Below are 21217 nucleotides of genomic sequence, written 5' to 3' on the forward strand. Positions count from 1 at the left end.
ATGATTGGTGCTATTTCAATCAATGCCAGAGAATTCTCTGCGTGGGCATGTGCCCCATGTTGTCCCTCAAATTGGGGCTCGTTTAGACCCTCGGGTCATAGGCTGGTGCGATTAGAAATTTCCCACTTGACAACATAATAATTTTGACCCAACATAATAATTTTGGCCAAAGCTTAACAGATTGTTTTCAGTGAGAATTAAACTCTGAACCTTCTGAATTCATACGATTGAACTCCAAGGAAATTCGACTGACGATTGGGAAGAATTTGAGAAAATTGGGTTGAGAAGTGTTGCATGTGTGTTTAAATAGTGACCATCCAAATACTTCTCAATTCCAATTCATTTAGGAGTTTAAAAAATAGTGTTGAGACTTGAGAGGTGTTTAGGAGTGTGTCCAAAAATTGCTAACCGGCTTATTTTATATGGATCTCAGTATAAATACTATTTCTTTCTAGCCAACTATCTTGAAAGCTTGGTTGCCTTTTGACTCTAGAAAGGGAAACTTAGTCAAGGCTATTAAAACTTGATTCATAATTTTTGTGTCGAGCTCAAGCCACCGATGTCGACTTTTGATATTAAAATCCACCACCCATAGACGTAGAAAATACAAGAATGTGATTAATGAAACACACACCACAAGAATAATTCAAGACATTTGACCCCACAAACAAACGCGTAAACTTGCTTTGAAGTTTAAACTCGTTTGGTTCGTTGATCTGGAGGTGCGAATAAAAAGATGATGGAAAAAAAATCATCATTCCTTGTTAATATTTACATCACACAGTTCTACGAGATATCATCGATTTCCTTGATCATATTTGGATAGATAAATGAAATTCAAATAAAAAATGGTAAAAAGAATTATTTATACGTGATCATATTTAATTAATGAAAAATAATATAATATAAAAAATAATATATTTAAGATACATAATTATGAGATATTGTTAAAATTATGTGTTTTTATTAAATTAAAAATAAATAAGAATTCTAAAAAGAGTAATTTTAAATTTTAAGGATTTCACCAATCATAGAAATTATTGATAAAAGGAAATTTCTTAACCAGGAAAAACTGGATTCCGGGAACAAAACACGACAGGCTTCCAATGGACCAATTACATTTCATTTCCACCTCCCCTCGCTTCACCACAAACAAACATCTATAAATGCCCACTTCCCCCCGTTTCGTCTCCCAAATCAAGAATAATTTTTCAGTTTTTGTTTTTATAAAACGAAGTCGGTTCTCATAGCATATGTCGCAGAGGCCTAACGTACCTCATTCTTGTTCCATAGCTTTTGGTCTCCATTCCCATCTCCTGGTCTCCAGTGAGATGAACCCCAGCTCCAGTTGGTCCTGTGATTTTCAGTCCCATTGATTCATTTTCTTTCTGGGTTTCGTAGATCTTAACGTAAACCAAAGAAAGATTCAATCTTTGTGCCTTTTGACCTCTTAATTGTTTCATTTTCTGCAAAACTTGAGATGGGTGTGAAGGGATTTGTTGAAGGAGGCATAGCTTCAATCATTGCCGGGTGCAGTACCCACCCGTTGGACCTGATCAAGGTCCGAATGCAACTGCAGGGCGAGAACGCCGCGCCAAAGCCGGCTGTCCAGACTCTCCGACCCGCTCTAGCCTTCCCCAACGGCGGCGCTCAAGCCACTACCACAACTCACGTGGCTCCTCCTCCAGCGCGTTTGGGCCCTGTCGCTGTCGGCGCGCGTATAATTCAACAAGATGGTGTCGCTGCTCTTTTTTCGGGGGTCTCCGCCACCGTGTTACGTCAGACTCTTTACTCTACAACCCGAATGGGTCTTTACGATATCCTGAAGCAAAAATGGACCGACCCGGAAACCCGAGTCATGCCCCTCTCCAAAAAGATCGTTGCTGGGCTAGTCGCAGGAGGAATCGGGGCCGCAGTTGGCAACCCTGCTGATGTCGCGATGGTCAGAATGCAGGCCGACGGACGGCTTCCTCCGGCGCTGAGACGGAATTACAAGAGCGTGTTCGACGCGATCACTCGAATGGCGAAGCAAGAGGGGATCACGTCGTTATGGCGCGGGTCTTCGCTGACGGTGAACCGCGCCATGCTCGTGACTGCATCGCAGCTCGCGTCGTACGACCAGTTTAAGGAGACGATCCTCGCGAAAGGAATTATGAAAGACGGGTTAGGGACGCACGTGACAGCGAGTTTCGCGGCGGGATTTGTGGCGGCAGTTGCGTCGAATCCAGTGGATGTGATTAAGACGAGGGTGATGAACATGAAGGTGGAGGCAGGGCAGGCTCCGCCGTACGCGGGTGCCCTGGATTGTGCAATGAAGACGGTGAAGGCGGAGGGACCCATGGCGCTGTATAAGGGGTTTATTCCGACGATTTCACGGCAAGGTCCCTTCACCATTGTTCTGTTTGTTACTCTGGAGCAGGTCAGAAAGTTGCTCAAAGACTTCTAAGTTCTAACGATGATGATGAAAAACAAAATTCTAGTTCCGTTATTGTTCAAATAAATGTCTTGGATTTTATTGATTCAAGGCTAGTGTTTTCAGTGTTCTTCATTAGGCAGAAACAGCTCCAGAGGATAATTTCTGGTGGCTATGGCTTTCTGATGTGGTATGTTTTTGTCAACTTTTTTGTATTATATGGCAATAATGCATTTCCTGTTTGCGAAGGCAGGTGATCTGTATTTGCTTAAAATCTCAATCTTGTCGGATTCTATAAAGATTAGATTTGAGATTTGAAATTGATTTATCATATGACTCAATTTTCTTTCAACTGAAAATTTTTGATGCAAAGAATAATGCTTTGAGATCCCAACTTTCATTTCACCCCCAATTAACGTGGAGGGTTTGGTGTTAAGTGGGCGTTACTTATAATCCATTATTATTTGCGTATGTCACATAGATTTGAAAGTAAAGGTGTGTGACATTACAAATATTAAGTGATTGCCTAAAATAGTTTGTATACACACATAAGACTTATTAATAGTACTAATGATGTAGACTTTCATTTTAACCAAAAAAAAAAAATAGATAAAATCAATTAGAATGGAGGATCTATAGTGGCTTGGAAGTGGGATTGTAACATTTTTAACAAAAAAGATATAAAAGAAATTAGAATGGAGGATCTTTTGGGAAGAGAAAGGTTTGTGGTTGTGGGTTGACATACTGTCTGTACGTTTGGAATTGTTTTGATGAGTTGGGGGTGTGCATGTTGATGTACCCTAGAATTTGTTCAAAGAATCCAATGCTATAATGTTGTTTAAACGCCTCTCCTTCCTCTCTTTAATTTGGGTCCCAACCAATGGCAATGAATTTGGCGGTTAATGTTGAATTGGGCGGATCAACGGTGCATGCATTTTGTAGTGGGTCCCAAAGAATACATTCTTTGAATCATCACACACATACATGCTTAATTTTGTGTGAATGTGCTTAATTAATATATAGTACTATTCTTATGCTGGAACTGTGAGTGTCATTATGATATTCTTATCCTGGATCTGTTGGGGGCTTGGGAATCCTCTATCAATTTGTGAAGAACCAAGTTTTCAACCTCCAATTTCTACTTGAGACCAGTTTATTGAAGGCTCCAATGAAGGGTTTAGGGTTCATAGTTCATATGACAATCTTGTTATGATCTTACAAAGTGGATCGCATCGGTCCAATGAATAGGTACTTACAAAATAAATAGATGGTTAAATTGTTAAATATAGAGTCCAGAAATCATTTTCGTTGTGGACTTGGTTGGAATGATTGTGTTGGCTACTCTCTCTCTCTATGATTGATTTGAAGAAATGTCCTCGAAAGCAGCACTCACACTGTCGTTTTAGGTACAAGAAATGTATGGTACGAGATTTATTTATTTGTGAGTGCTGCATTATGTTTCGTTAGTGCCTTCTGGCGTGGTTCTAATTCGATTCCTACCAAAACTACAAAACCAAGTGCTTCGTGACAAGAGTGTCTATGGGATGGGAAGCATTTACACAAAATACCAATGTGGGCGGGGCCTGGCTTGACATTATTCAAATGGGCCAGGGAATGTATAAAGCCGTAAGACATTTAGTTTGTGGGCCCAATTACTGCTATTATTTTGGCAACCGATAAAAAAAAAATTTAAACGAGAAACCACCTAATCCAACAGGCTCCTTCGAATAGCTGAAGAAGCATAAATCTTGAGCCTTCAGAATAATTCGTACCATGTTGATGACATGTCAGATTGGCCCAAAGCTCATGCAGGTAAGAATAAGGCTCTTAATCAACCCCTCCCCTGAAATGGGCGACGGCCCACGAGACAAAAAAAAAATCAAGAAAATACCCGTAGCTGGTTTCAACTCCCGACATTAGCGAATTACATCCACCCTAAGCCTAGAGATATGACCTACTGAGCTATGACTATGTGGTTCCGGTTCCCAGCTGTTGCTCTCCTTATACAAAACCTACCTGTATATTTCAAGCATAATAATGCTGCCCTAGAGTTTTCACTGATCAACGTTCTCAAAGCAAAAAAGAGGGAAAAAGAATAATGATCACCATGAAGACCATGGAACAAAGCTCTACAAAATTGATTTGTATACAAAATTGCCACACACCTGACATTTCAACGATCTACTATCTATATACTACGCAGTGCAATGCTCTTTGCATTGCCAAAGGCACAATAAGCCTTGTCAATTTCATTGTTGAACACAACCCTCCTTCAATCACCCCCTAAAGACCCTTCTAAATTTATGCACAATAAAATAAATCTCTAGTAATAATAGTTGCTTTCCTTGTAATTTACAGCATCCTTGCATAGCATGGAGCGTGCTTCCATTATTGACCTTGGAGGCTCGAGGTCTTTGTCTTGCAATGCATTCCCAAGCAACTGCTGCATCTGGGATGCAAATGTGTCGTCCAAAATCTGCAAATTTGAAAAACAATCATGACTTTAAAATACATTATTTTGACAGCAAAGTAGTTCAGCATGCTTCGCGAGAAAGATTAGCAACCAAACAAGTCTAGCATCCAGTCAACATGCGCGGAATCTGACTTACTGAAAGAGTTATCCGTGAGCCTTTATACCATAACTTGTTCTCTCTTCTATTCTCAAGAAATTTCAGCATTTCCTGAGAAGAACAAAGGTGAGAAGTGTAAAACAAGGATAGATAATAAAACCCATGATTCCAGGCAATGGGTCATATGTGTTCCAAGTTTGGTTTACCTGCCCCATCCGGTCCCAGAAGCCTCGGCAGATTGCTGTGAATAAATGTGGCTCAAAAACTGTATGAACCTGATTTATTGTCTGGATCAGCAGTTCCCTCAAGGGCTGCATTCTACTTCGCACATCAGATTCTAACACATTTTCCTTGAAGTCTTCAATAATTTTTTTCAATTTTGTTGCACCCTGGATCTTTGTCTGCACAATAGTTGAAGAAACACGAGGGAACCAACTAATCAATTGAAAAAGCGGGAAACACAGAGGGAGTTTGATGGGTAGCAAAAAAATTAAAACATTAAGATAATCATGTCACATACTAATTTTTAATCCAACATACTAACTACCCAAGATCTCTCTCTCAAAACATATATATTAAAAGAGAAAATACTCACATTATCTGCAAGCTTTTCCCCAACTGCCTGCACATAACTTCTGAATTTTGCTCTCAGCATCACCGTTATTTCACTAAGACATTCACCAGTGACTGTGTTCCCGCCATCTGGGATGCAAGAACTCCACGACTTTAACTGAGCTTCTATCTTTGGCCGGAGCACATCAAGCAACCTTTTCAAGGAATTTAAGAAAATTCCTAACTGAAACACACAAGCTCTTAAGTGCATGAGATAAACTAAACATACGTAAGTTATTGAAATCTACGTAGATTAGAAACATAATTTTACCTCATCTGGGACCAAATAAGTATTAACTGTTCGTTTTGCAAACTTCTGAACATATTTAAGGCCAGGAATCTTTGGCGCCAGATTCAACGGTGATAGCACATCAGCATAGTGCCTGTCAAGAGCTTCAACAATTGCCCTTTCAACATCTGCAACAGCCTTTCACAGAACAAGAATATAATTATCAAACAGCAACATAGGCACATAGCAAGAGAACACGAGATAGATTCTCGAAGACAGAAACGAAAAAAGAAAAGGAAAAATAAACGAGATAGATTCACAAACACTTCTTTGATTATATGGAAGCCAGATCTTATCGGCACAAAAAGTCAATACAACCCAAGGTCCAGTCATGGAACTTATATGTTCAGCCTCATACCACATGATTATCTCCACCATAATAATAAGAGGAAGAAGGAAAAGGAAGAGTATAAGATCCATTTCTGAACTTACATGTTCCAAGACAACAGCATATTCTGGCCATCGACAAATGATGATCTCATATTCATTCAGGGTCTCTGTTAGCTGATCATACATATCATCAACAAAAGGAGTTGTTGAATGCTGTTCCGTGACAGGCCACTTCACCTAAATAATCGATTTCCAGTAAACCGTCTTAGGTATTTGAAGCAAAATTTTAAAAAATAAAAAGAAGAAGAGAAGAAGAGAGATCACAAACAAGATAGGACTTTCTTGATTTGGGTTCTGTTTTCTATCAATCATGCAAACATAGTATAAGCTATAGTCGGCACATGACTATGATGTGAATTTGAAGTATGCCATTCTTTTTACTTTACTGGAATGAAAAAGAGAGATCATGACTCAATTTATAGAATTTCAGACAGCTATTGTGCCAAGATATCTTTAAGCTAATCTACTAATCAGGAAAGCAGTACCCAATGTAGTAATAATTCCATTAAACCATGCAAAAGATTAAATAATTATTTTATTAATAAAAGCAAATCTTTAAAAAAAAGTAATTATACACATTGAGCGAAGACCAAAGAAGTAAACTGCATATTCCAAACATTGAGTAAATAATATAATGATTCTACAATACCTTGTCAAGTTTGCATGACTCAAGCAAAGTAGCACGCTTGTCCTGAACCCAACGTGTTATGTACACGTGAAACAGCTCCTTTGCATCAACTCCAGCTTTAATGGGACTGAATTATATAAAATATGAGTAGAGATAGCACATAGTAACAGAGATTACAAATATCATTGATATGTGTTTAGATAAAGACAAACTAATTACTTGATATTCCAGCCAACAAGATCCCTTTGAAAGTCTGCTGTTGCAATCACAAGATCTACAACAGGAGGTGAGGGGCATGGAGGAGTGCATGAGACAAGGAATTTGCGCAATCTATTGCAAAGCTCCACGCTATATATAGATGCTGATAGATTTGGAAGGTCCAAAAAACTGTATGCAGGACAAAACAGTCAATCAGTACAGTTACCAAATGATTAATGAATACCAAAGATTAATTACAAAAGATGTCATGTAAGCATGGACTCAAACAACATTCTCCATGGAGCAAACCTTAGCCAACCATTCAACTACATGCATGGGTTTTCCACATCAAAAATATATATCTCCGCATACAGAACTACTCATTTTACCTTTCACCAAATAGACACCTGTGTAACTCTGCCTATATTTGGCTCTCAGAACCCTTCCAGAACTTTAAAGATCTAAATCAACCTTGGGCTAATTTGAAGCCCCGTAAGCAAAAACAAAAGAAAAGAGGAAACTGGGTGGAGGATTGGAGGTTTGAGGTCGAGAAGGAGGGTGAAAGGTACCTTCCTAATCTTCCAGAAATTATTAGTGCAAATAGACCAACCCTAGGTGCCTGTAAGAGCCACAACTGTAGCTGACTATGTTGATTTAGAGCAAGCTAGGAAATGAACCAATAACTGAGAAACGTCAGTATGTGAATGCCCCTAAGATGACTACATAACAGAGATTCAAATACTACAGCATAGATGACCTTACTTTAGTAAAAGCAAAATTGTTTACCTAGGAAACAAATGATTATTCTGGATCTGTATGTCAGTGAAGATTTCATTTCGCATACTCAAAACAACAGATTTCATCTTCTGGTAAGAAATAGAAAAAGTGACAGGATCCAATGTACTCTCGTTAACCCTTTGAATAAATTCATCTGTCTCTGTCAAGTGCCTTCTTGACCTCTTTTTTGCAGCAGCCTGTATGGTAAGTGTAACATCATATAGCACGTCATAAAGATAATCGAGCAGCAAAGACTAAATGAACTTATTAGCATGAACATAAACTCTTAACCTGAAAGTATCTGCAAAACTTCAGCTGTGCCTCAGGGCTTAATATGTCATGCAGTAGAGAGTATAATTTGACAGCAGATGCCAAAACAGGAGCTGCCAATCCAGTGGCAGGTCTGAAAGTATCCATCATACCGGATAGTGATGATTCATCTAATGACTTGTAGTTTTCAAAAACCAGAACCAGAATCTGCTGAATTTGATCGTCTACCTCCCCCAAGATGCGATTCTGTTGATGTAACATAAATAAATAGATCAATTAGATTCAATGAAATATGTGTAGATAATTTGGAATATAGCGGACAATATTTTCCAGCATGTGGGTTATGACCAGTAAAATAAAATAATGAAATAAAAGATCAACGGAAAATGGGGAAGTAAGTTCCACTTGGACCTTATAACATAGATGTAAACAAGACGCAACTGAAAAATATTTATAGAAAGAGAACAATGAGATCCTAATAATGGAAAGTATCTTATCTATAAGTTTCAATAGCTTACCAAAATTAAGGTCCATTTTGGCATTGCTTGTGTTTATTGAAAACTGCTTAAAGCATATTTTGTAAGTAGATTATATAAATTTTATTACAAATCATAAACAGTACCTTTAAAAATAAGTACCCACCTAGCTGTTTTTAAAAGTGTCTAAAATAAGCATAAACATGTTTATAAGTTGTTTCTAGAAATGTTATCCATTAGCATTACTCACCAAGATAAGCAAAAGCACCTAAAACTAAGCAATGTCAAACTCACTCGGAATGAAATTTTACAAGCAGCTTCTTTAAGCAATTTCAATAGTGACAAGCAAAGCCAAATTCACACCAAGTTCTTTTGCTAATAGAACACCTCAAAAGAGACTGATCAGAACTTTGATGCTATAGTAGCTAAGATAATAGCACTGACTTAAGCAGAACATGCAGTGCACTCGAAAAACTGAAAATAATGCTCGCAGACTTGAAGATGAAAAAAGCCTTAGGGCAAATTGAATTCATACCTCTTGATGACTCAACACATTCTTGCTGTTTCCCTTCATTAGAACTGGTAGTAGCAAATCATTAACCAAGTCTAGACAGTCTTTAGTAGGTGTTGCCACATCCATGACATATGAAAGGTATCTGCAAGTTGCATATGGATTAAACATTGTGAAATTCCCTGAAATGTATTGTTCAAGTTACCCAGACAGACATAGTAAAGAAAAACTACACTATCTTCCACATTCCAATACCTTAATTTGGTGTAAGCATCTGATACTCCGTAGTAAGATGCAAATTCCGTCACCAACCATCGCCACGGACCGTGCAACAACAGATTCCTTTGCTGAAAATGTAGAACTTTCATTGCGACTTCTAAAACTAAATCATATGCCACAGTTTCCGCAACTTGGCCACACTGCAAATAAGGAGGCGCATTACATTATGCGATAAGTGAAACAATATGATTTCATTCTTTAAATTGCTCTGCATCTGTACACAACACCTCTAGCAGACTCATTATAAGATCAGAAGGTAACAAGTTAACAGAAGACAACATCACGCTAGAACCTTAGGTTGATTATGCTCATCAGCACAAGTAGTGTAGCTTATATGCAACTGTATTCTGCCAACAAGCTCATGCTCTGGCTCATGATAGATAGGCCACCACCGAAGCTTCTCACCCTGCACGTGACTAAAATTAGGCTTTCTAGCATATGAGTATGGCTTCCTATACCTCATACGCAACACAATAAAATAAAAAGCTCTTACTGGGTCATCAGTAATAGCGGCAACTTGAGCCAGGACACGACCATAACTCCGTCCTTTCAAATCTTGAACTTCAATGATAAGATCGTCTCCATGTCCATCAGGAAAGCTGCATATCAGTAACCAGAAAATAAAAATGACTTCCTATTCACTTTTTAGAAAAAGAACAAAAGGAGAAAGCACAGCAAAACAAGAAGATGCTTACAACACATGTGTTTCACTAGATCCAGGTTGCATTCGAACCACATCCTCTTCCGCTGAACTTTTCAATCTCAACAAGCAACCATATGTTTCTAAACAACAGAGGATTACTTCCTTTAGATATGTGCAGAAACAACAGATGATCATCTTAAGTCAATTAGGGCAAAAGCAATAGCCATTTCCTTGGGTAAAATAATGCAAAACGTCAACAATTTATCAGGAAAGGTCATAATCTTTAAATTATTTATTTATTTTTAAAAGCAACTCCAGCACACACAAGGTTCCAACAATGGAGGTAGGGTCAAGGAAGGGATAGGATGTAAATCGATTGCTAGCAGAAAATTTCTAAATAGGATAATATTACTATTTACAAGTTAATGTTTTACGCACCTTGAACTGCTTCATATGATGATGAACTGTTGTGAAGATTGGATACGCCATTTCTCAAGAGCCTGGAGACCTCTTTCACGTACTCAGCGCTTGCATGCATATACGCTAGGCTATGTTGTGAAAAAGATCTATTTGCAGGAACTCGAGGGGTGACACGAACTTTCTGTACAGCTTTCCAACCAGAATATAAGGTTAAGTTCAGATTGGATAAGCGATGTTGAAGTGCCTCAAGTTTTATCTTTTGTGGCCCAAGAGATGATAAATTGCAACCAGGAGGTGGCTCTAGACCCATTTTCACTTTACGCACTGTACAATGACCAGGAGTTCAGACTTATTGTAAAGGACTTGATATGCAAATCAGAGAGAACATGATCCATATTCTTTGTCGACAAAAGCAGAGCAATACCTTGCACTTTCATTTTTCCGTAGACTTTTTTAGATTTTGGTGCAACTCCTTCGCTGAAAAACTCTGAAGTTCGTTTCGCCAATAGCTCATCTTCTGATTGTATCAAGACATGCTGTAAACTACGATTTTAAAGGGCACAAGAGGACTAGTCAGAAACAGGGAAAAAAACAATATTTTGATCACCACACAACAATCAATGGATACAGCAAGATAACTGCAACCTGCTAAATGAAGATATTAACTATGATTATAGAGCCTACAGTTACCATCTATGTCTAAGCTTTTCTCAGTATATCATAACCGTCAAAACCTTCATCCCAAACAATTTGCAGTTTGGTTCATGAATCGATAAGAGAAATTAGTTAGAATCTACTGCATGGCTCTCTTTAGCCATACATTCCTACCTGAAGTTACTCTCTTCAGTAATCCTATAGGGTCCATTCTCTTTCTTATTACTTCATGCTTTCCTCAGTCCATGTGTGTGGAGATATATATATATAAAATAAGAATTCTGCACCACCTAAACAAATCTATTTGGATATCAAACAACGATAAAAGAATTGAAAAATGTGATGTAACCACTCACCCAAATGCATTTCGCAGCACTGTGCACTCATTATTCAAGAAGTGAGGAGCTTCTTCCACACAACCCTTGGCCCATGAATGGAGACATAACCGAACACAGGCATCGTAAGAAATTACAGCACACCATGGACCTTGCCCACTGTATCCAGCTCAATACAAATTTGAAGGACCATAAATAGAAGTTCTGAAAGCCACTAAATTGATAAGATAAATACTAAAATCATATCTATTTATTCACTAGCCCAACCAACCTCGCATGAAATGTTGGGAGGCGGGCAGGTACAGGTCCTGTAGATACATTAGCATTCACACAATCTGCTTCTGCTGTCCTGTAGAGCATAAAATTTACCGTCACTATTCCCAGTAGCTTTCACCAGTTTAAGGAACATGCGCATGCACACAAACCTGACAGATGAGTCAGAAGTAATTCCATGGCCATGGCCATCTTGCTCAGAAATGCCGACATAAATGCTTTTAGATGTTTCTGCTTTGCAAGTGGTTGCAAAACTGGTATAATCCGCTAAGTAGGGTGTGCCAGAAGCTCTGGAAGTTGAAACTTTCTCAATGGTAGGTTCAATTTTTGGACCAGAACCAATAAATGGAGGAGCACTGGGAAGGTCTTTATAGTTATTTTCATCCCGCATTCTTCTCACACATAAGTCCTGTAAAAGCATTTATCCAGCTTAGACTGGCCTGAGGTACACTAAACGTTGGGCAGACAATATGATGAGAACTCCACGCAGAACATCAACTAGATGATCAGTCTTGATTATATTCAAAAGGCTTTGAAGGAATTTTTTTTTGTTGATATTTATCAGTTTGGCAGTAGCATGAGGTTATAGTTTAAACTGAAAACAGGGTATGCATATTACATGGGAGCTAACAAACAACTTACTCAACTTCTTCACACCAGCTACAGATGCCAAATTGCCAATCAAAAACTAATTAGTATTGTTAATCATACTGCAGCCAAACAACCAGTTTCAAAGAAAGTAATAGCTTTAAATTTGATTACAAATTTACAAGCATGTAAAGGAAATGCAAAAAAAAAAAGCAAGTTGTTAGCAACATGCACAACTATTAACAGTTCTATAATTCCTAAAAGACACTTCATAAGTTCATATGAAAAGAAGTGACAAGATAGAAACCTGTTCAACTCTAGTTTCAACATTTGCCTGCAACCGAATATTAGAAGAATATCCATCTGAAGTGTATGTTTCTCTACGAGTTGCAGTGCTGTTGCTTCTGCATTGCGTAGAAGACATTTCAGTGCTAGTGGCAGAATCTGACTGTTCATCTTCAGAAGCACCTGGTTGGCCTAATTGAACCCCATAATCTTCCCTTCCCAGTCTATCCTCTCCTTTTCCTTGTTTCTCTGGAGTCGATTTCCTAGAAAAGTTAATCTCATCTTTGTAATGATTCACATCCCTTTGTCTCGAAGCATTGTATACAGGAGCTACACTGGTAGGAATTTTGTCGTCTTGAGGAGACGATTTGAGTGAATATTGCCCACCATAAACCTCATCCTCAGAATCAGAGGATGTGTCCATATCGGATCCTGACCTGCCATTAATACTGGTCACTGATGTTGGTTGTGAGGCTGGAATTACACCTGACAAATGCTCAATATCGAATTTGGTAGGTGGAAGCACTCCAGAGTTATAAGCGCCTTTTATCTGATTAACAATAGGATCAATTCTCCTTTCATGAATTGAAATCGGCTTAAAAGCTTCTCTCCTTTTTGCACCACCGACCTCCTAGAACAAGTTCAAAATAGGAGTCAATCGAGTCTGGCTGCCCACACCCAATTCCCCAAAAAAAATTATTTTCTTAGCAGAAAATATATATGAAATGTTCAGTACTGGCTCACCTGTCTAACTCTGACGCCATCCGTGAACATTGTCAAAAAAAACACTTTCTTCTTCTGCACCCAAAACAACAATAGAGTACAAAAAATACTGTAAATAAAAAATCTTCAACACTTTGGGCGCTTCAGAACTAATAAACAAATCCTTGTTCTAATGATCACTGGAAATTGAAGCAAATTAATTAAAATAAAATAGAAAACCAAAATATTTGCGAAAAAAGGGTTCTGCAGGATAATTCCAAATCCAAAAAATTTGGACTTACCCACTTATGCAGTACTGTTAGACAGATTCTGGTTAATTGAAACCAAAAAAGAACAAGAAAATCAAAACCTAATTCCTCCTCGTATTTATAAGTTGCAGCCAGTATGCCCAATTCATGTATCTCTTCGCATTCCTCTCTTTTGTAAGATTTCTAGGGATCAAACAAAGGGCAATAAATGCTAATGAAATCAACTCTCTTTAATAATAAATTTCATAGATCAAAGTACAAAAAACCGAATCAATCCCCAAAAATCCACAGAAATCTTTTTGCTAAGAAATCCGACGCCTAATGTAGCCACTACACATATCATAAAATTCACTCACGAAGCCCACAGACACATATACACATACACAAAGTATTTGAGTATATCGAAAGATTCACTAACCAAAAACAGACACCGACGACTGCACCAGACATGGAAACTCTACCAATTAAGAGATAGAGAGAATATTAAGCGACTGCACTATTCAACTTCACAATGCGGAAATCAGAGAGAATGAGGGAAAGAAATCGAAATCTGAATCTGTTAACTGAAGAGTTCTTCCTTCTTGCTTCTCTCTCTAATAAAAAAAGTGTATCGAATTTCACACTGCTAACATAGTAGTAACATTCCCTCTGTCCTCTGATTCAGAATATTTTTAAAAAAGAAAATGAAAAGCAAAAAAACAGAAGATATTTTTCTTAATAATCTAAAATCATTAAATAGAAAAAAAAGGAAGGAAATTAACGTTGTTCAATTGTGTTACTGGCTAGAGTCCAACAAACGGAGACGTGTCATTAACAGAGGGTGACGCGGCAAACGAATCCCCGCTCTTCTCGTAACGGTCGATTTTTTAATTTTTCTTTTTTTTAAAAAGTGAGCGTTTCGTTTAGGCATGTAATATGCGCTCCTACATATATATATATATATATATATTCATGAATTTTTATAATTTCTTTTTAGGACTTTTTTATGATGCCTATAATAGTATAATGCTGAAACTGGCAGTGGTGTTGTATCCAAAATCCAAAGCACCGTTTTTTTTTTTTTTCCGACGATTAAATTAAATGCAATATTTTATCAATTCTTAGTGACTAAGCAAGGGATCTTGCATTTGTTGATTTTGGGATTTTTTTTATTAACGACAATCATACGCATTATGAACATTCGATATATGTGTCTAAACACATAATTGATTTTGAAATTTTTTTATTAATGACAATAATACGTATTATGAACATTCGATATATGTGTCTAAACACATAATAGGGCACACGATAGAAGTTCACCTCTTGATGACAAAGTAAATTGAGTCAAAACATATTACATTACTACAAAGACAATTATTCTCAATGATAATCAAACTCAATAGCTTTCAAATCGCCTAGAAAGATTTAATACCAGATCATCCAATGGATTTACCTATATTTTGGTTTTTTTTTTTTTTTAAGTTTTGTAAGTTTGAGAACTTTCTTTCTTTTAATTGGATGCTGGTATTGAATTTTGTTTATTTTTGGTTGATTAACTTAATTGTAATGGGTTCTAACTTCTAAGTAAAGTATAACCATAGCGTTTTGAAGAAACCCTAATTTGCAGCGCAATTAACGCCTTTACCGAAAGATATATTCCAAAAAGCACTAGGAAAGTCTTCATAGATAACAGTTGGCACCGACCAATGCTCAGAAGAAGTGTTTTTAGAGTCGAGATGCTTGGCTTTTACACGCATGGCACACGGTGGCTGTATCCAAAATCCTTGTGTTGTCTGTGTGTTTTTTAATGCATTGGGATAATGAATGCAATTTGATGCACAGGTTTTTTAGTGGGAAGTGACTTGTCATTCCTCCCAACATACATGTGGCCCCAGGTAAGAAGCTGTGAAGCGCTCTCATATGACTAAACTCATCCTTAATTAATATTATGAGTTGAAAAGTTGAAAGTGAACAATATCTTTTCATCGCAAACAACATTATGCAAGTGAATTGGGCCTGCACCAATTTAGTACCAGGTTTAGAGGAATGCATGTACTATGTAAGGTCACGCGAGGACGCGTGTTTGTGAGAAGGAAAGAATGATGTATAAGGTTCTCTAGTGGAAGGTTACTTATGACTCCTCCATCGCCTAGGTAAGAAGCTGTGAATTACTTTATATGGTAGTCACATCCTTAACTACACACATTTTAAAATTGTGCAGGATAAAAATCCCAAAGCAAACAATATTATGCTAGTGGGTTCACCTGCATAACAATTACAAATGATATGTTGACGATCTTATACTAAATTACTAATGTCAAAACATATAGCCGAAGATCAAAACCCCTAGTCACCAATGTCAGTATCAATGTATCATCACCTTAGTACTGTTGACCAGACAGAAACCTTTTGTTCAACGGTAGTAGCCCACAATGGGAAAAAATGGGAGCATTTCTCCATGGGAGCCCCATTCCTATCAAATCACCACCTTTCCCTTCATTCGTAGACTTCATTTAGGAAAACTGAAATTATATCAAAATGTCATCCAACACTGTAGAGTTGCGAGGAACCACTTTGGACAAAAAAAAGTAGCACGAGGTATAGAATAACCACAATATGTTTTCATCTCAAAATAATCTATGACAAGAATATACGACTATTGGATATCCAATTACGTAAAACCCTAAATCTATCACTTGGAAGAATATCTACACAAACCCATAATTAAAATGAAAACCTTCCCCCTTTTTTAGTCTTTGCTTCAACAAGACAAAAGAAGACTAAGATATTGCTCATTTTGATGGAGAAAAAAACACATTTCACTCTGTAGATTGACATATTAATAACGCCTAAATGCCACACAACTACAATATCTATGAAACAGTTGTGTATCAAATATCAATTATCATCTGGGCCAAAAACCTGCTGCTTAAGCTCCTCCATTTTTGCAACCAACTCATCCCTGTTGTTCTGCAGAACAAGGCAACAAAAACTCATTAGTATTGCAGATGAATTTTAGGGAGCATAATGGAGTGACCAAAAGAAGGTACCTTGAAGATCAAGTAGCGTGTGCCGAACCAAACTGTGTAGCCAAGACCCACCACTTCCATCAACTTGGGGAACTAATATCACAACAAACATCAGATTTCCAGACAAAACAATTGCAAGTATAAGTCAGAGTCTCAAGAAAACCTCAGATAAGCATAGATTATAAGTGTATACATACCACTGGAATGGAGTCAATAGAACCAACAATGGCCGAGGCTAACCACAGGGCAACCAAGGCAGCACCACCACCATATATAAGAAAAGCATATGAATCTTCCGAGTTAAGCTGCGAAAATTTGGCAACGCAATCGTAAATGCAAAATTTCAATAAACAACGAATTTTCCCTAAGTACATAATCCAAACCAAAACATTCTTCTCTTTCTAGTTTCTACATCATGCCTAAACAATTTCTTTCGTGGAACTATTTGCAGCCAAAAACTACCATTCATGTGAGAATCACAAAATAAAGAGAATACAAATCATTTAACCAGAATGTAGACTCTGAAACAGTCTCCTAAAAATAACAAGCGACTCCAAGTATAAATACGACACAGCAGAATGCTAAGTCTAAGATAATGCATCAATCAAATTAAAACTGAGGCACATATTTCAGGCACAGCCCATACTTGTGTTCCTTTGTTCTCTGGAGGACAGAGTCCAAAATTTATAAATATGAATACGATGTAGCGGCTTGTTCGAGGCCACAATCAAAATGAGAAAGGTTTGATAGGCACGGAGAACCGCAATTTATTTCGCCAACCTTCAATGCAAGTCACTTCACTCGATAGATTTTGACGCCCTTGCTCTGCAAATTGGCTTCTCAGAGTTCATATAAATAAACATCTATATTTAATACATACAAAAGAACATACAGATACTGGTATAGGGATAGAGCAAGTAAAACCAGTCAAGGACCTTCTCAATTTTCAATGACCAATATTACCATCAATAGAGGACATTTATACATGCTTCTTTATTTTCTATTATGCTCAATGCCTAAGACAAATTATTCCCCCAGGCCCCCCCGGCCCCAATCAGACCACCTTGCTACTACATCAACACAAAGACACAGCCGTAACAAGCTTGAAAACAGGCACCAAATCAAATGGGATCATAAAACCTAAGTCTACATGTATGATTTAAAATACCAACAATAACCACAACGCCATGACCATGAACAATAACCACAGAATCTTGGATGCACACTAAAAAAATCCACAGTTTAGAGAAGTTGTATATATTAATACAATACTAGGCAGCCTCATATTGTAAAATTGTGGATCTTAAAAAGACAATCAGTAGAAACGGAAATAGGGAAAAACATTCTAATTTTATTGTGTTGCTCAGGTAACCGCTCAGGATTGTCTTTCATCAAGTAGACTTAGTATAAACTTTCTCAACTTCCTAGCATTCATCATTGCAACACATTGGACTTCAAAAATTGTGACCCAGATTTTTTTTCAAGAATAAAATTGTGGCTCTGTCAGTATAATCTTCAATATAAGTTCCGGAATAAAGGATGCAATACAGCCTCCGTTAATTTGATGCTATACAGCCTCCATTAATTTGTCTATCTTTTTTGCCCTTTCTTTTTGAGCCAAGGTGAGGGAAAGAAAAAGAAATGAAGAACTCATAAACAAGGAACCTATTTTATGGCATTTTTCCAACTTGTTAAACATGCTTCAAACAGGACACTGAATTACTCTTACAGAACTATTTGGTAACAATTATCATGAAATTATAAAAATTTCTCACCTTTGAATGCAAAACTGATTTGACATTAGCATCCAATTGATCAATCAAAAATAAAACAAAAAAATGAGAGAGAGATAGAGAGAGAAACAAATAATATTATGACAATTAGAAGGCAGAGTTCATGTTTCAACATCGGGAAATGACATAATTGGCAGTAAAATGCAACAATATAAACCTTAATGATGAAGCAAAAAAGTAAAGAGCGAAACATGTATAGTGTTGCTCAGGTAACCGCTCAGGATCGACATAGTTGTCGAAGTTTCATCCAGCATCCAGTGAACGCTTTCAACTACAGTTAATTGCATCATCACAGCAACTAAGTCTATATTGAGTCAAGAAATATATACAAAAAGTAAAGAGCGAAGCATGTAAAGTGTTGCTCAGGATCGACATAGTTGTCGAAGTTTCATCAAGCATCCAGCGAACACTTTCAACAACAGTTAATTGCATCATCACAGCAACTAAGTCTATATTGATTCAAGAAATATAGAAACCTTAATGCTGAAGCAAAAAGTAAAGAGTGAAGCATGTATAGTGTTGCTCAGGTAACCGCTCAGGATCGACATAGTTGTCGAAGTTTCATCAAGCATCTAATGAATGCTTTCAACAACAATTAATTGCATCATCACAGCAACTAAGTCTATATTGATTCAAGAAATATACAAACCTTAATGCTGAAGCAAAAAGTAAAGAGCGAAGCATGTATAGTGTTGCTCAGGTAACCGCTCAGGATCGACATAGTCGATGTTTCATCAAGCATCCAGTGAACGCTTTCAACTACAGGTAATTGCATCATCACAGCAACTAAGTCTATATTGATTCAAGAAATCAATGAAAAAGAAACAAATTCAAACAGACTGAAAATGTAAGGCTAATTTTGAGGTCATCAACACAGAATTTGAGACAAATTGGGTTATCCCAGAAACAGTACAATCAAGAGTCAGATGGAATCTCTTAGCTAGTTTTAACATAATTGTGCAATCAACTCAGTGAACCTTTACAAAATAGGAGAAAATGAAACAAAATACCCTCCATTAAAAACTTGCGAGTCAATGTGGAAGTATTAAGAATAAAAGAGGGATGTAAAGAGAATGGCATAAAGCTCATCAAATAAAATCCTCAAGGGAGGGGAACATGCAATAACAAAATAAAGGCTACTTCATGAAATGAAGATACATAATTGCACACAGAATTTATAAGTTACTGCTATGTTAGAAAGAAAATTCAAAGCATTTCAAACAAACCTTAATTTCAAGTTTACTCAAAAAATCGGAACTCTGCATTTGCTCATCTACAGGTGACTCTTCTTTAGGTACTTCAGGTTGCAAATTCTCGTTGTACACACTCTTCCCAACTGTTGAAACATCTTCTACGGCTATTGCACCATCACGTTCTTCCCCAACATACTTATTTGCTTCAGTTGATGTTTCTTCAGATGATGTTGCTCTTGGCAATGACTTAATATAGCAGAAGTTTCCTGAAAATGTAACCAAAGAAGTTATCAGAAGCAAAATGGGACTTGCATATCATTCAAATCCAATCTTTACATGCCATCGTGAAACCCAAAAATGTAGTACCTTACTACTTGTTCAATTCATCAATGGTTCATTATCCTCAATTAACTTCAGTCATAAACTCATAATGGTTATTTCACATTTCTCACACTTATAACGCATCCAACTATCCAAGCTAAACCAGTGAGTTCTCCACAGACCCTTTTTTAAGCTTCAACACCCCAAGCCTTTACCACCTGGTGACCAGCTATGAATCATTTCAGACTTCATTTTCGCATGCAATCTTTTCAAGATTTCATCAATGGCATACTTATAAGAAAGAAGAGAACAAAAAGGAAAGAAAACATGTCTTATGAATTCAGGTATGTCTTATGAATTCAGGTAATAAACATTAAAGTTCTACATAAAATCATTTTTGAATTCAGGAAATAAACACTAAAGTCCACATGACATATCTCAAATGCTGAACTCGAATAACAAAAGAAAGATGAACCAATCGACAAACGAATAAAGAAAACCTAGCGTCGTACGGGAGTATAGACCGAGAGCGGATTGAGAGACTGATATTCGCCTGGGAAAGAGATATTGAGACGAGGTGCGGAGGGGAAGAGAGTTGACGGAGAGAATCATGTGGTGGTTGTACTGGAGCGTTTGAGGGGGATTCGAGATGGCTTGGCTCATACACAGCTCCATTTGAGGAGTCTGGCTTGTTAAGCATCGGTAGGGATGCGGCCACAGAGCCGAGGAGAAACTGAAGATGAACTGGAGAGTGGAGGTGTGTCTGTCCTCTTTTATAAGTATTGTGGGTTTGTCGCTAGGGTTTTTCCTTCCCTTCGCATGGTCTTGGCCTCTTAGGGCCTAGACTATGGGCTAAAAAGAATTTTATGTTGGAGGGCCCAATGGCTGGCCTGTTGGGCTTCAAAGAAGTCTCCTCGTCCAAATTTGAGTAGAAGGCCTACAGGTGTACACTGGAGCAGATTTCGGGTTATCATTCCGAGTCTGACATTACCAGGCGTTTTTTAAGAAGAAGCTATAGATCCGAACCGATAAAAACAATCTTGGACTAGTCTGATAAACACCGGGTCGAGCCGGGTTTCTTCGCCCAATGTACACACCAAAAGTAAGGTGGCAAAAAATCGATTTCAAATCTGATAACATCTCGTGTTTACGATTTCAAATCCGATTTTAAATCAAACAAAAAATTTATGTTTAGATCATATTCAGATGTCTGCACTTGATTTAATTTGGATTGAACAAATTCAATCATTCAGACCGGATAGAGTCTGACCAGTTACCATCCCTGCCAAAAGCAGGTGAGTGGAATGTGACTCCCAT

General features: G+C 37.5%; 3 protein-coding genes and 6 non-coding genes across 14 annotated transcripts; 1 reads left to right on the forward strand and 8 right to left on the reverse strand.

The window, feature by feature from the left end:
• Nucleotides 1-1106: 1106 nt before the first annotated feature.
• On the forward strand, nt 1107-2765 carry LOC119995078 (mitochondrial uncoupling protein 5). Its single transcript, XM_038841451.1, has one exon. It carries the CDS (start codon nt 1481-1483, stop codon nt 2444-2446), a length of 966 nt encoding a protein of 321 aa, XP_038697379.1. The 5' UTR covers nt 1107-1480; the 3' UTR covers nt 2447-2765.
• Nucleotides 2766-4495: 1730 nt separating this feature from the next.
• On the reverse strand, nt 4496-14238 carry LOC119995342. 5 transcript variants are annotated; one of them, XM_038841811.1, is made up of 23 exons: nt 14001-14238; nt 13684-13765; nt 13356-13409; nt 12634-13242; nt 11891-12147; nt 11737-11814; nt 11487-11624; nt 10901-11019; nt 10495-10800; nt 10109-10196; nt 9706-10012; nt 9390-9553; nt 9159-9279; nt 8169-8393; nt 7887-8074; nt 7122-7289; nt 6924-7029; nt 6317-6451; nt 5867-6022; nt 5579-5779; nt 5190-5384; nt 5023-5094; nt 4737-4889 (listed from the first exon to the last, which is right to left on the reverse strand). In XM_038841811.1, exons 3-23 carry the CDS (start codon nt 13383-13385, stop codon nt 4737-4739), a joined length of 3816 nt encoding a protein of 1271 aa, XP_038697739.1. In that variant the 5' UTR covers nt 13386-13409; nt 13684-13765; nt 14001-14238. The 5 variants fall into 5 exon arrangements, with proteins under 5 accessions (XP_038697740.1, XP_038697739.1, XP_038697738.1 ...); XM_038841810.1 differs by having other exon boundaries at nt 13616-13765; XM_038841813.1 differs by lacking the exon at nt 13684-13765 and having other exon boundaries at nt 9706-9819; nt 9907-10012; nt 14001-14237.
• A 1927-nt stretch (nt 14239-16165) lies between these two features.
• Nucleotides 16166-20671, reverse strand: LOC119985313 (protein CURVATURE THYLAKOID 1D, chloroplastic-like). 2 transcript variants are annotated; one of them, XM_038829576.1, is made up of 5 exons: nt 20401-20671; nt 19613-19845; nt 16791-16898; nt 16615-16686; nt 16166-16534 (listed from the first exon to the last, which is right to left on the reverse strand). In XM_038829576.1, the coding sequence occupies exons 1-5, from the start codon at nt 20573-20575 to the stop codon at nt 16463-16465; spliced, it is 660 nt and encodes a 219-aa protein (XP_038685504.1). In that variant the 5' UTR covers nt 20576-20671; the 3' UTR covers nt 16166-16462. The 2 variants fall into 2 exon arrangements, with proteins under 2 accessions (XP_038685504.1, XP_038685513.1); XM_038829585.1 differs by having other exon boundaries at nt 20413-20666.
• On the reverse strand, nt 17294-17419 carry LOC119995751. Its single transcript, XR_005467710.1, has one exon. It is a non-coding gene; the product is annotated as a small nucleolar RNA snoR86 (small nucleolar RNA).
• LOC119995766 lies at nt 17953-18036 on the reverse strand. Its single transcript, XR_005467725.1, has one exon. It is a non-coding gene; the product is annotated as a small nucleolar RNA snoR128 (small nucleolar RNA).
• On the reverse strand, nt 18588-18684 carry LOC119995764. Its single transcript, XR_005467723.1, has one exon. It is a non-coding gene; the product is annotated as a small nucleolar RNA snoR128 (small nucleolar RNA).
• LOC119995767 lies at nt 18745-18829 on the reverse strand. The gene has a single exon (XR_005467726.1). It is a non-coding gene; the product is annotated as a small nucleolar RNA snoR128 (small nucleolar RNA).
• Nucleotides 18906-19002, reverse strand: LOC119995763. Its single transcript, XR_005467722.1, has one exon. It is a non-coding gene; the product is annotated as a small nucleolar RNA snoR128 (small nucleolar RNA).
• LOC119995765 lies at nt 19079-19172 on the reverse strand. Its single transcript, XR_005467724.1, has one exon. It is a non-coding gene; the product is annotated as a small nucleolar RNA snoR128 (small nucleolar RNA).
• Nucleotides 20672-21217: the final 546 nt, after the last annotated feature.

This window comes from Tripterygium wilfordii, chromosome 3, assembly GCF_013401445.1.
Source record: "Tripterygium wilfordii isolate XIE 37 chromosome 3, ASM1340144v1, whole genome shotgun sequence".
NCBI classification, from domain to species: domain Eukaryota; kingdom Viridiplantae; phylum Streptophyta; class Magnoliopsida; order Celastrales; family Celastraceae; genus Tripterygium; species Tripterygium wilfordii.

Bases quoted from the DNA above. Each gene is read 5' to 3' on its own strand.
- LOC119995078 (XM_038841451.1), top strand. From the start codon at position 1,481: ATGGGTGTGAAGGGATTTGTTGAAGGAGGCATAGCTTCAATCATTGCC.
- LOC119995342 (XM_038841812.1), bottom strand. From the start codon at position 13,385: ATGTTCACGGATGGCGTCAGAGTTAGACAG. The intron at 8,075-8,168 runs GTTAAGAGTTTA...CTTACCATACAG, and splicing joins AGTTTTGCAGATACTTTCAG to GCTGCTGCAAAAAAGAGGTC. The intron at 5,780-5,866 runs GTAAAATTATGT...TGTGTGTTTCAG, and splicing joins CTTATTTGGTCCCAGATGAG to TTAGGAATTTTCTTAAATTC.
- LOC119985313 (XM_038829576.1), bottom strand. From the start codon at position 20,575: ATGGAGCTGTGTATGAGCCAAGCCATCTCGAATCCCCCTCAAACGCTC. The intron at 19,846-20,400 runs GTTTTCTTTATT...TTACATTTTCAG, and splicing joins ATACTCCCGTACGACGCTAG to GAAACTTCTGCTATATTAAG. The intron at 16,899-19,612 runs GTTTGTTTGAAA...AAATTTTCGCAG, and splicing joins TGAGTAAACTTGAAATTAAG to CTTAACTCGGAAGATTCATA.